This window comes from Poecilia formosa, unplaced genomic scaffold, assembly GCF_000485575.1.
Source record: "Poecilia formosa unplaced genomic scaffold, Poecilia_formosa-5.1.2 Scaffold745, whole genome shotgun sequence".
NCBI classification, from domain to species: domain Eukaryota; kingdom Metazoa; phylum Chordata; class Actinopteri; order Cyprinodontiformes; family Poeciliidae; genus Poecilia; species Poecilia formosa.
In genome coordinates, this window is record NW_006800684.1 from 86,024 (window position 1) to 97,447 (window position 11,424).

The 11,424-nt window shown below is 48.6% G+C and overlaps 1 protein-coding gene across 4 annotated transcripts in view; it reads right to left on the reverse strand.

The window, feature by feature from the left end:
- tjap1 (tight junction associated protein 1 (peripheral)) overlaps positions 1-11,424 on the reverse strand; it is a 21,615-nt gene that overhangs the window by 8,644 nt on the left and 1,547 nt on the right. For 2 of the 4 annotated variants that reach the window (XM_007542940.2, XM_016666583.1), the window contains exons 2-6: positions 8,448-8,500; positions 5,303-5,353; positions 2,819-2,970; positions 1,158-1,186; positions 914-1,075 (exon numbers count right to left, since the gene is read on the reverse strand). In XM_007542940.2, the coding sequence (XP_007543002.1) occupies positions 914-1,075; positions 1,158-1,186; positions 2,819-2,970; positions 5,303-5,339 (380 nt within the window). In that variant the 5' untranslated portion in view covers positions 5,340-5,353; positions 8,448-8,500. Of the gene's footprint in view, positions 1-913; positions 1,076-1,157; positions 1,187-2,818; positions 2,971-5,302; positions 5,354-8,447; positions 8,501-9,706; positions 10,004-11,424 lie in introns of those variants that run through there. The other 2 variants (XM_007542939.2, XM_007542942.2) reach the window with 2 other exon arrangements.

Consider the following 11,424-nt stretch of genomic DNA (forward strand, 5'->3'; position numbering starts at 1 on the left):
CCTCACTGTAGCCAAATGTTACTTTTAATGTCCAAGTAGTTAGTTTTGTTTCATTTTTTTTTCTTTTTTATGTTGTATCTGTAAACAAAAAAATAAAAATAATAATAACTGCGTTAAGCCGCTGCGCTGTCGGCTGGTCCGAATAAACGGTCTGAACCTCGATCTCAACCGCCGTGTGGGTCCGATTCCTGCCTCAAGTTTCCTTCCGACAACCATTAAAGAAAACACAACGCAGAGTCTAAGGAACAGTGAGGTGTCATCTCACACGGACAGGGTTACACTAACATACTGCTAACATCACCAGGCTAATGCTAACATCAATAAGATAAAACTTATATAATCCTAACATTACTATTAACATTACCAGAAGGCTAACATCACCTGGCTACGTTCTGCTAGCAATGTAACTTAGATGAAAGTATCAATGATTATTCATCATATTAATGCAATAGCACACAAGCACATCCATGTTATAACCGTAATAATATCATAATGCTGATGTCAGTCTGTTTATGCCAACATCAACAAATTATGCCCTCTGCTAAGGCTAATATGTCATGCTAAAATAACACCAATATCTGCGTACTTAAGCCAACAAAATACTTTGAGCTACTCCAAAATGCTGAGGTCAATGTGAAGCTAACATCAGCAGGTCAAAGTTAGTTTAGTGTACAAAGGCTAGCACAATGCTAAAGTTGGGCTAGCCAGGGGATTAAAGTGCTTGGTGTTTTACTGCATCACATGATCCATCCTGAATTCCTTAGTGAACTACAGTGGCTGATTCAGTGCATCTAATTCACATAGCTATATTAATATAATATAATAATAAAAGACCATTTAAATGTTCCTGCGAACAGCAGCTGATCAGGTGATGAAGACACTTTGACCTCATCATCTTCGTCGGCTTCCTCACCTGCGGAACTTGTCCCTCATCTTGTCCAGGTCGTCTCTGGTCCGGCTGAGCTCTGCCTCCATGTAGTGACGGCTGCCCTCAAACTCCGCCTCCATGGCCTCCATCTTGTGGGTGGAGAGTGACAGGCGGTGCCGCAGGTCCTCGTTCTGCTGCTGGAGGATTCTGGGTAAGGAGGTGGGACAGGAAGTGCTTTAGCCTTATTAGGACGTTGGACACCTGGAGAGAAGGGACCAGACCAACTCACCTGATCCTGTCAGAGTCTGACAGCGCCTCCTGGAACCGAGCAGAAGCAGAATTAGACTCAACAAACCAACAATCCATCCTCAGACCCACGCTATCTGAACCACAGGCAGAGCGCCGGACCGCTCTGACACTGACTACTGCAGGGGGGCCCAAAGTGGGTCCTCAAGGCCCGGCATCCTGCATGTTTTAGTTCCTTCCCTGGTGGTAGCAACAACCTCCTCAGCAGGTCAGTGTTCATCTTGGGCCTCTAATGAGCATCATTGGACCCCGGTGCGTTAAAGCAGAGACAACTAAGACATGCAGGATGCCGACTGGGGCCGAATGGGGCCGAATGGAGCCGACTGGGGCAGAATGGGGCCGACTGGGGCAGAATGGGGCCGACTGGGGCAGAATGGGGCCGACTGGGGCAGAATGGGGCCGACTTGACCATCCAGAACAAGACCCATACCAGTTAAAACCAGCAAACTGAAACCAGTCTGATTCCATTCTAAACCCGTTAGATCCAGTTTAATGAAACCAGCAGGAAACCAGTTGCCTTCCAGTGTCCTGTGAACCCGTTTCTGTTCATCCAGCTCCCAGCATGCACCCCATCATGACTATCAGCCGGTACTGACCCAACCCGCTCGGGGAACCAGGCTGTAGAAGAGGCCAGCAGCCAATCAGAGAGCAACGCTGGAGCAACCCAGGAACTGTCCCTCTGGAGAACGGACCCAGAAACCCAACAGAACCCGCTGAATCAGAACCTGATAATAATCACCATCATGTCCAGTCCTGGACCAACGAGGTGGACAAAACGAACGCACCTCAGATGCTGAGGGAGAGCAGGGAGGATGAAGGGCGGGACGTGAGGAAGAGGAGGCCGAGTGACCTCTGACCTACCTTGATGTGGGACAGCAGGGACAGATTGGACAGGGGGAGTCTGGGTCTCTGCCTGACCTCAGTCACCTTTCTAAGCTCCGCCCCCCGTGTGATGTCACCGCGCCCCGCCCTCTCCAGAGGCTGGTTCCAGTTGTCGGGTCGCCGTATCGACGCCACCCAGCCGTCCCAGCGCCGGGTCCGGTCTGCGGACCGTCGGCTGGCGTCGGGGCAGCGGCCATGCTGGTGGGCGGGGCCTCTGAGGTCTGTGGGCGGCCTGCCGAGCTGTGCGAGGCGGGCGGGGCTTAAGACACGGCAGGTGATCTCGTCCAGGAAGCTGGAGAACCGGACCTTCTCCTCCAGAACCTGTATCCTCCAGTTCCAGGCGGTCTGGGTGGAGGAGGGCGGGGCCAGCGACTGCAGCGAGGGCGGCCCCCGATGCTCCGCCCCCCGCCGCCTGTCACCCAGTAGCTCCGCCGACCTCGACTTCCTGAGCGTGTCGTAGGTTGGCTCCGCCCCCACGGCGGCCGGCTGCTTCAGGATGCCTTTGGGGGCGGCAGCACGGGCAGGGGCAGCCCGCTGGGTCCGAGTGGGGCGGTGCCGCACCGGGGAGCGCTTCCTGGACGGGGCAGAGCCTTGGTGACCTCCCCTGCTCTGACTGGCGGTGTGGCGCTCAGGCCGGTGGGCGGAGCTCCTGAAGGGCGTCAGCGGCGGCACGTAGAGATCCAGGCTGGACAGGCTGGAGACGTCCGGCTCGCTGTCAGAGGGGGGCGGGGCCTGCTTACGGAGCTGGGGGGGCAGGGTTACCTGGCTGAAGTCGGGCCGCGGGGCGGGCGGCGGCGAGGCAGGGGTCAGGCCGTGGCGCGTCTCGCGGTGCTGCGGCGGAGCCTTGCGGTACGGCTTCCTGGCCGGGCCGGCGCTCGCCATCCTGCCTGCTGGTTCCGGTCGGGTCTGCGGTCCTGCCGGGACAACGGGTCAAAGGTCAGCTAGTCAGAGACACCACGACGACGCTCACCTGCCTGCCGACCGACCGACCGCTCGCCACGACTCCCCGACCCGACTGCCCATCGTCACGGCAACACTCTGCATCTGAGTGCAGGTCGATGCTCGCCCGCCCCTCACAGCTGAGTTAGAGTGTGTGTGTGTGTGTGTGTGTGTGTGTGTGTGTGTGCCGGCCTCAGGCCAATCATCGATCAGCTCTTGTTTCCAGAACAGGAAGTGCAGCTGGATCGATCCGGACCGGGCCGGCACAGAGCCACTCGGCTATCAGCAGGTGTGTGATGATGTCATACAGGTGACATCGTCATCCGGGTCGTCAGAACGGCCAGGAACATTTCACTGGAGGAGACAAACTTGGATTAGGACAACTGGACTCATACAGAACCACAGAACCAGAGGACAGGAAGGTCCAGACCAGACCGGTTCAGGTGATCCGGTCCAGTCCGGTTAACGGTGCTGCTGCGGGGACCAGAGCCGTAATCGTGACTTTCCGCTCCATTTAGTCCATCTGGGTCACGTGACCAGCAGCCAATCAGGGCGCATCGATCTGTGTGACCCTCGCCCGTCTGCCAGGACTTCTGGATTTCTGCTTCCTGATCTTCCTCCAGGCGTTTCTACTCACATTTCAGATCTACATATTGTTTCTAGACGTTTCTGGTTCTGGTGGTTTTTCATGAAGCGGAGCAGAAAACATTCTGGTTGTTTTGTTCGTTGTCATGTTTCTGGTTTTGGGTGTGATCTTTCCCAGATCCTTCTCCACTGACATGATTCAGATTTGGGGTTTTTTTGCTTATTTTCCAGAGCTGTTTCCAGATCATTTTCAGGTTTTAATCTAGAAGTTGGATCTGAATCATTAAAGATGTTTGTTCAGTCCACAGATATCTGGGAAAACAAAGATATTTCTGTGTTTTCATCCAGACCAAAACTCTGCTGAATAAAAATGTTTATTTATAAATCTTCAGACTAAAGTGGAGATTTAAATAAACCGTCGATAAGCGCTGAGCGTTCCATTATCTTTATATTCTAATACGCTGTTTAAAAGGAATCCAACATGGCGCCTGTTTAGAAGCCATCTGACTGATAGACAGGGTTCAGCTTATCGCTACACTGCCCCCTGTGGGTGAGCGTGTTTATAGCAACGCTCGGCAGATCGGTTCATGGGGATGAAAACTTGAAGCCAATCCTGCAGGTACAATATTATTTGTACCTGCAGCATCAGCAGGTACAGATAATACCTGCCAAGTCGCTACCGTTTCCATAGCGACTTGTTTTAATATTCGCTGCTTCTCCGACAAAACAGAAACCAGTGTATTATAAGCCTGGTGGCTCTCCACAGTTTGCTAGCCCCCCCGCCAGGCTAAGCTTGTTTATGTTTTTAGGAAAATAATCATGAAAAAAAAAAAGAAAGGAAAGAAAATCGATTTTTTTTAGCGGGATTACAAGCGTCTCTGTTGCTCTGAGTGTTTCACTGGCGGAGCAGATTTATTCCTAAAAGATAAATTCCTAAAGCCAGGAGAGCAGACCAACACTCCGCTGGTGCCTCGCGCTGCCTCTGCTTGCTGCATGCCTTTCACTCAAACTGGACTCGGGTATGGATATTTACATCAACTCCCTGTGAGGAATTATGTTTCTTTGGAGAACTCCACATCAGGGTAAGAGTTTAAATCCACCATTAGCTCTGGTTGCACAGCTCTGTGTGAACCACAGGTGCTAAAAACAGCAGCACCTCTAACAGCTTCTGTGTTGGATTTAATCTGGGAGAGGGGGAGGAGTTTAACTGGCCAACCTAAAAACAATCAGCTATAAACCAGTTTATTAATTTGTATTAGTGGGCAAACAGCATAAACTCAAAGATTAAACTCACAGCATCAAATTGTTGCTATGATAACAAAACAAACTAACTACGAATATTGTTATTTGAAGTTTTACTAAGAAGAAAATTTAAATGTAACATCCTTAAAATCTTACATTTAAATGAGGCTCCGCCGAACCCGAGATCGACTCGATAGAACCCAGATTAAGAACCGCTGCTCTAAATGAACACAACAGGAAGAGCTTTTATTTTGACACTTCCAGCAGGAAATGTCCTGTAATGTAGCAGCTAGCTTAGCAGCAAGAGGTCAGAGGTCAGTTACGTTTTTTGGTTCAAGACAAGTCAAGACTTGGGTCTGGATCCCAAAGAGGATTCTGCCTGTTCATCATCAAGTCACAGCCGTGTTCAATCTGAGTCGCTCTCCAGGTCATTCCCCAGGTTGTTCTCCAGTCGTTCTCCAGGTGCATTCTGGTTCTTACCTGAGTTGTGAACGGTTCCAGAAGAGACTTCATCCATAGAAAGGGTCACACCTGGAACACAGAGCAACACTTTAAACCTTGACCTTTGACCTCCAGGTCCTGTAACAGGAAGCATCAAAACAGGACAGCTCGACACTTCCTGCCAATCACATGTGATTTCCTGTTGGAGGGTTTGAGGTTTTATTGCGTCCCAGTCCTCCACTTCCTGCTTTAGCCCCGCCCCTCTGCCAAACCGCATCCAGACTTTGGCTTAGTGAATTACCCAGAATTCATTGCTGCATATGGCAAATCCTAAATGAAGCTTCCTCCTAAAGGAGGAAGTGTGGCTTCAATATTTAAGAATACCATGAACTGTAGTAAAATCTCTTTGGGTCATTTCACGTCTTTTGAGTATCTCTGTATTGAGGTAAAAGACCACAAACAAACTTTGACACTAACTTTATACAAAACTCCAACATATGTGGAAAATTTCTTTATGGACTTGAATGAGCTTATATCTCTCATATGCATTGATTACGATTTTCAACATTCATGTTGACCACCTGAAGACCGAGGGGCAAAAAAAAGCTCCTTAATGTATTAGAGAGTTTTGATCTAACACAACATGTCAAACAAGCAACACACACTGGACCTGGTTATCAGTAAGGGTGTGAATATTTCCAATGTCTCTGTAACTGATGTCGCCCTGTTGGATCACTTCCTGTTATCTTTGAAAGTTCTTTATCCGTTAACCCACTTGGACAAACAAATACTGTCACAAAATGTTCTCTCACAGAAAACAAAGCAGAAACATTTCATTGATTACGTTGCCCCCATTAAAGTAAAGGTTGTGACTGGTAGGAAGAAATCTCCATGGAGAAATGCACAAACAGTTCAATCTGCAAGACAACTCTGTCGTAGGGCCGAATGGAAATGGTGTAAAACTCAACTTCACGTTTATTATGACATCTATAAAGAAAGACTACGTAACTATCACACAACACTAAAACATGCAAGAGAGGCTTTCTTTACAGATGTCATAAACAAAAACATTATCAAAGCTGGAGCTTTATTTGTTACTGTTGACAGGGTCACAAACCCTCCTATGACATCACCACCTGAACTTCAATCTAATCCCAGCAACCATTTTACCAGCTTATTTTCAGAGAAATTTCAGAAAATCAGAAGTTTAATCTGAACATCCACTCTAAAGCCAGTACCAATACCAAACACAAACACAACAAGTACAGGAATAATGACCCAATTCCAACTACTTAATTATAAAACCCTAGAAGAAATGATAAGTCAGTGAAGCTCCAGTTCCGACCCTCACATTTCTTTAAGGAAGTCCTGCCTGTCATTAATGATCTGATCCGAATAGTAACTCATCGCTCTCTTCAGGTGTTTTCCCTTGGAAACAGCAGCTATCAAACCACTGATAAAATCACTACTGCAGAACTACAGGCCGACCTCTGACCTTTGGATGATACACAGCTCTACATTATGATGTCACCAGGTGACCTTTGACCCCATCCAATCACTGAACAGATGCTGAGAACAGATCAATGTGTGGATGAGAGAAAACTTTCTGGACACAAATAAAACTGAAGTTATTATTGGACCTAAAGAGTTACAGATCTAGAGAATGCACAGCTTCAGTTATTACAACTAAAACCAGCAATCAACCCAAAACCTGGGAGTAGTGATGACCTCTGACCTGAACCTTCAGAGCCACATTAAGACAGTCACAAAGTCGGCCTTCTACCACCTGAAGAATCTCCAGGATCAGAGGACTGATGTCTCAGATCAGAGAAACTCATCCAGGCGTTTATCTTCAGTCGCATTGATTCCTGCAGCAGCGTCTTCACAGGTCTGACCAACAAATCGATCCTCCAGCTGCAGCTGATCCAGAAGCTGCTGCTGCTGTTCTGACTAGAACCAGGAAGATGGAGACATAAGACCAGATCTACAGTCCTACAGCTGTAGCTCAGAGAACAGACTGTAAAATCCTGTTAGTTTATAAATCACTGGACGGTTTAGCAACACAACCATTAAATATCTGTTGTTGTTGTATCAACCTGCCAGACCCTCAGGTTCTGCATCAGAACCAGAACCAAACAAGGAGAAGCAGCATTCAGCTTCTATGCACCACTAATCTGGAACAAACTAACAGAAAACTGTAAAACAGCTGAAACACTGACTTCCTTTAAATCCAGACTAAAACCCTCCTGGTTAGTTTTATTTGAATCGAGATCAATTTAACGACTTAATGTCACGTTTTATTGTTGCTCTTTGAAATGCCTTGCTGCTGTACAGATAACATTTGATTTTAGATGTTGCAACACTTAAACTCTTTTAAATAAAATTATTTAACTTCAATGTGATTTTTAGAAAGCCGTATTAAAGAGGATTAAATCGTTCAAATTATAATTTAACTCTTCATCCCTTTTGGACCAAATCTTGTCATATTAAGAAATGGGAAAGATTTCTTGTACAGTGTCCACTTCTGAACATTTTTCTAAAAACATTCATGAACTTGAATTGAAAAAAGGTTTATTGTCTCAAAATGCAGGAATTAGTTTTTATTTTAAATTTCTTTTGTTGAAAATCATTACAGGGAAAACTTCAAACATAATAATGAAATTAATATCTTACATTTTATGGGACTGGACTAGATAACTGTTTGGTTCTTATTTTCTTTAATGATCTCATCATAATTTTTAAACAAACATTTTCCTGTCAGAGTTCCCCATGAATTCGTTTTGGTTCATAAAGGTTCCGAATCGGCCTCGGTTCTGTTGGAGTATCAGACGAACCACAGCAGGAGGAACTGATGTTGGCCCATTATTGATATCTGCATGGTAAAATGTTGCCATGGCGATTTCACATTTAATCAGGTTTAAAATGTAAAGTTGGGAAATAATTTATGTTTCTACTGAACATGTGAATATTTTCTAATTTTTCTCTGAATCCAAAGCAAAACATCAGAACTTCTAAAATCGACTTCCTGTTAAAACGGGTTCGCAGCGCCCCGGCGGCCATCTTGGATTGTGACTCAGAGGCATTTTGTTCCAACGCACCGATCTGAACCGGTTCTGAACATGGCAACCCAATGATCACCAGGAGGACCAGGTCCAAACAGACCGGGCCTCACAGTTATCCTCACCTGGAACTCTTCATCCTCTGGTTGGATCCTCTTCTGTGTTCTGATCCGATAACCTGAAAAAACACAGAGTCATTAAAACCGGGTTCTGATCAGAACCAGAACCAAAGAGCTACTCCTTCATCCTTCCTGCCTGGTTCTGGTTCTGCTCTGCAGCCAGAGGTCCTTCTGTCTGGGAGGCTGGAGTCGGGTCATGTGACCCACCTGAACATGACACCAGAACCACCGACCCGGCCGGCTCATATGACACACACACACTATCTCCTCTTTCTCTCCCACTGAGAACCGGATCCTCCATCAGAACCGGCTCGGTCCAGATGAAACAGAACCATCAAACCTCTGACATCACTTCCTGTTTCCATTCAGAACACAGAGCGCCTGCAGGTTCTGATCAGAACCATTAAGGACTGACAGAACCAGAACCAGTCCTTCCAGAGCCTCCAGAACCACCGGCCCGGTTGATCAGTCTGCTGGTAGGACGGGTCCTCAGGTTCTGGAGACCAGAAGAGCAGTGGGTCGGGTTGTTCAGTCAGAAGGTTCTGCAGAACCAGGCTGCAGTGATACAATGTCTGGTGGTTCTGGTCCAGCGGGCCCTCCTATCTGTTCTATACCTGGAACTGGACCGGGTTCTGACCCGTTCTGGTGGTTCTGGTTGGTCCAGTTAATCCCCTCTATCTGGAACCGGACCAGGCTGATCACCACACCTGCAGGTTTCCAGTGTCCAATCTGGATCAGAACCAGAACTAGGTAATGATCGGCTAAGAACCATCAACCTGTCCAAGAGAATCCATTCCTGATTATCCCAGCAGGAAATTACCCAGAATGCCTTGCTGGGATTCCCTGCCTCCTCCTGAACTGATTCCTGAACTGATCCGAGTCAGACCCGGATCCATGGACCCCCAGCAGCCATGGGGGGTGCTGGCCTCTGATTGGCCGCCTGGCTGCAGGTGTGTGACTCGTTGAGTGTTTTTCCACTCCACTGTCTGTCAGGCGCAGTCACGCTGCAGCCCTGGGTTCTGTCTGCAAGGCAGTCCGGGGACAACACGACAAACCCAGCGGAGCTTCGTGTGCCCGAGCCCGGCCCGAACAGCCCAGCTTACTGCCCCGACACCGTTACCCAACACAGCGTCACACCGCATCAAACTGCTCCGGTGCCGCCGCGGCTCGGACCGTGGCCCAGTTCCCCGTCTGTCGCACCGGTCGTTCTGAGCAGCCAGCCTCGCGCCGGCCGCTCGCAGCCCCGCAGCCCGCTGCCAGCTTACCCGAGCGGCGGTCAGCGCGGCCCAGCGCGGCCCGGGGCGGCACCGCCGAGGGTAGACAAACTTCAGTCCGAGGTCCGCGGTCCTTCCTCCGGCTGGGAGAGCAGGAGCTGGGGGCTCCGGACCGATCCGACTCCCGGTAGCAGTGCTGCGGGCAGGGCAGCCGGACGGCGGTCAGTGAGAGTAGCAGCGGCCCGGATAGGAGCTCCGTTACTGGAGATAGAATCCGCTCAGAGCTCCGAGAAAAGTTGATCTGCTGCCATCTTTACCCGCGGGGCATGATGGGTAATCCTCAGGAATCCCGGCTCGCCTTCAAACTCCGCCCCAGCGTCATGACGTCACAGTAGACGTACAGAAAAGATGGGCTCTAAAATCATAGACATAAATACGNGTCAAACGAACCACAGCTTAACGGAATTAGTTCACCTTAAGACTGTGAAGAGAAAAAGCAAAAACTGGATAAATGTGCCACACATGCTCACTAGTCCTTTTCAGTCGTGCTTCTCTTCCTCCGCAGGTGAGCCGCCTCTGCCCGAGCCGGGTCGTTGAATACCTCGGGGGGGTCACCATCCTGCCATTGCACCAGCAGCCAGGCCGGGTAGCGCAGCTGGAACCTGATCCCATCCCCTCTCAAGGCTTGCGTCGCATTCCGAAAGGCGCGGCGCTGGCTCATTACTTCGCTGGTGTAGTCTGGGAAAATCAAAACTTTGTTCCCCTTGTATTCCATCGGCTGCGTCCTGGCAAGGCGTAGAATTTGCTCTTTGCTCTGAAAGTGATGTATTCAGGCTATGATGGTGCGTGGTTTCTCACCCGCCACGGGCCACAAAGAGCGGTGTGCGCGGTCAACCTTCAGTGGAAGCGGGAAATGTTGTTTGCCCAGTAGTTCGGGGATGAGCTTCCAGACAAACTCAGTCGGCCTCCCTTCTTCTGAGTTTTCCTTGATGCCGACAATTTTGATGTTATGTCTTCGGGAGCGGGCCTCCAAGTCCAGTTTGCTGCTGGGATACAAGCTTTGTGAGCTCCTCACATTTCGTTTCTAGTTCTCCCATACGCTCCTCGTGAGCCTTTGTTGCTAATTCCTGGCCAACCATGCGGTTCTGCAAGTCAGTCTGTGCGGCGAGGACAGATTGGAACTTAGCTTCCAGGGCGTGAAGCGCTCGTCCAGTTTCCCAAGAATTGACGCGACATAGTTTTACATATTTCCTAACACATCTCGAGCAACCGGGTCTTGTCCCCTGGAGCACTGTCTCTGGGTTCGCTCTCGGTCCCGCCAGTATGGCCACTACTTACGTTAGCATTAGCCTCGTTAGCGTTAGCACCGCCAATGTACCCGTCCATAGTCTTGTTTTTCCCGGAGTTTGCGGCTTTCTTCAACGGCGACATGATGCCCGGTGGCTAGCCAAGGATGCAACGTCTAAAGTGCCAGCTTCCAGGTGCTTTTATCGTGGTATTTATTGAATTACTTAAAGTTGTGGTAGAGAGCGTAAACCAACACGTCTACATCTTACAGCTGCGCACTCGCGCCCCCTCAATTCCATAATTTAATGTACATTTAACGTTTCAAGACAAGAAACAAATTATTTTCTTGTATTTATTTTTTATACATTATTGAGAAATGACTTTTGATTTATAAATCCCGAGAAAAAATATTTATTTTTTGTCAACTCTGCTATTGACAGCAAAGAGTGAAAATAATTCTAACAAAGTAAATTATTCTTATT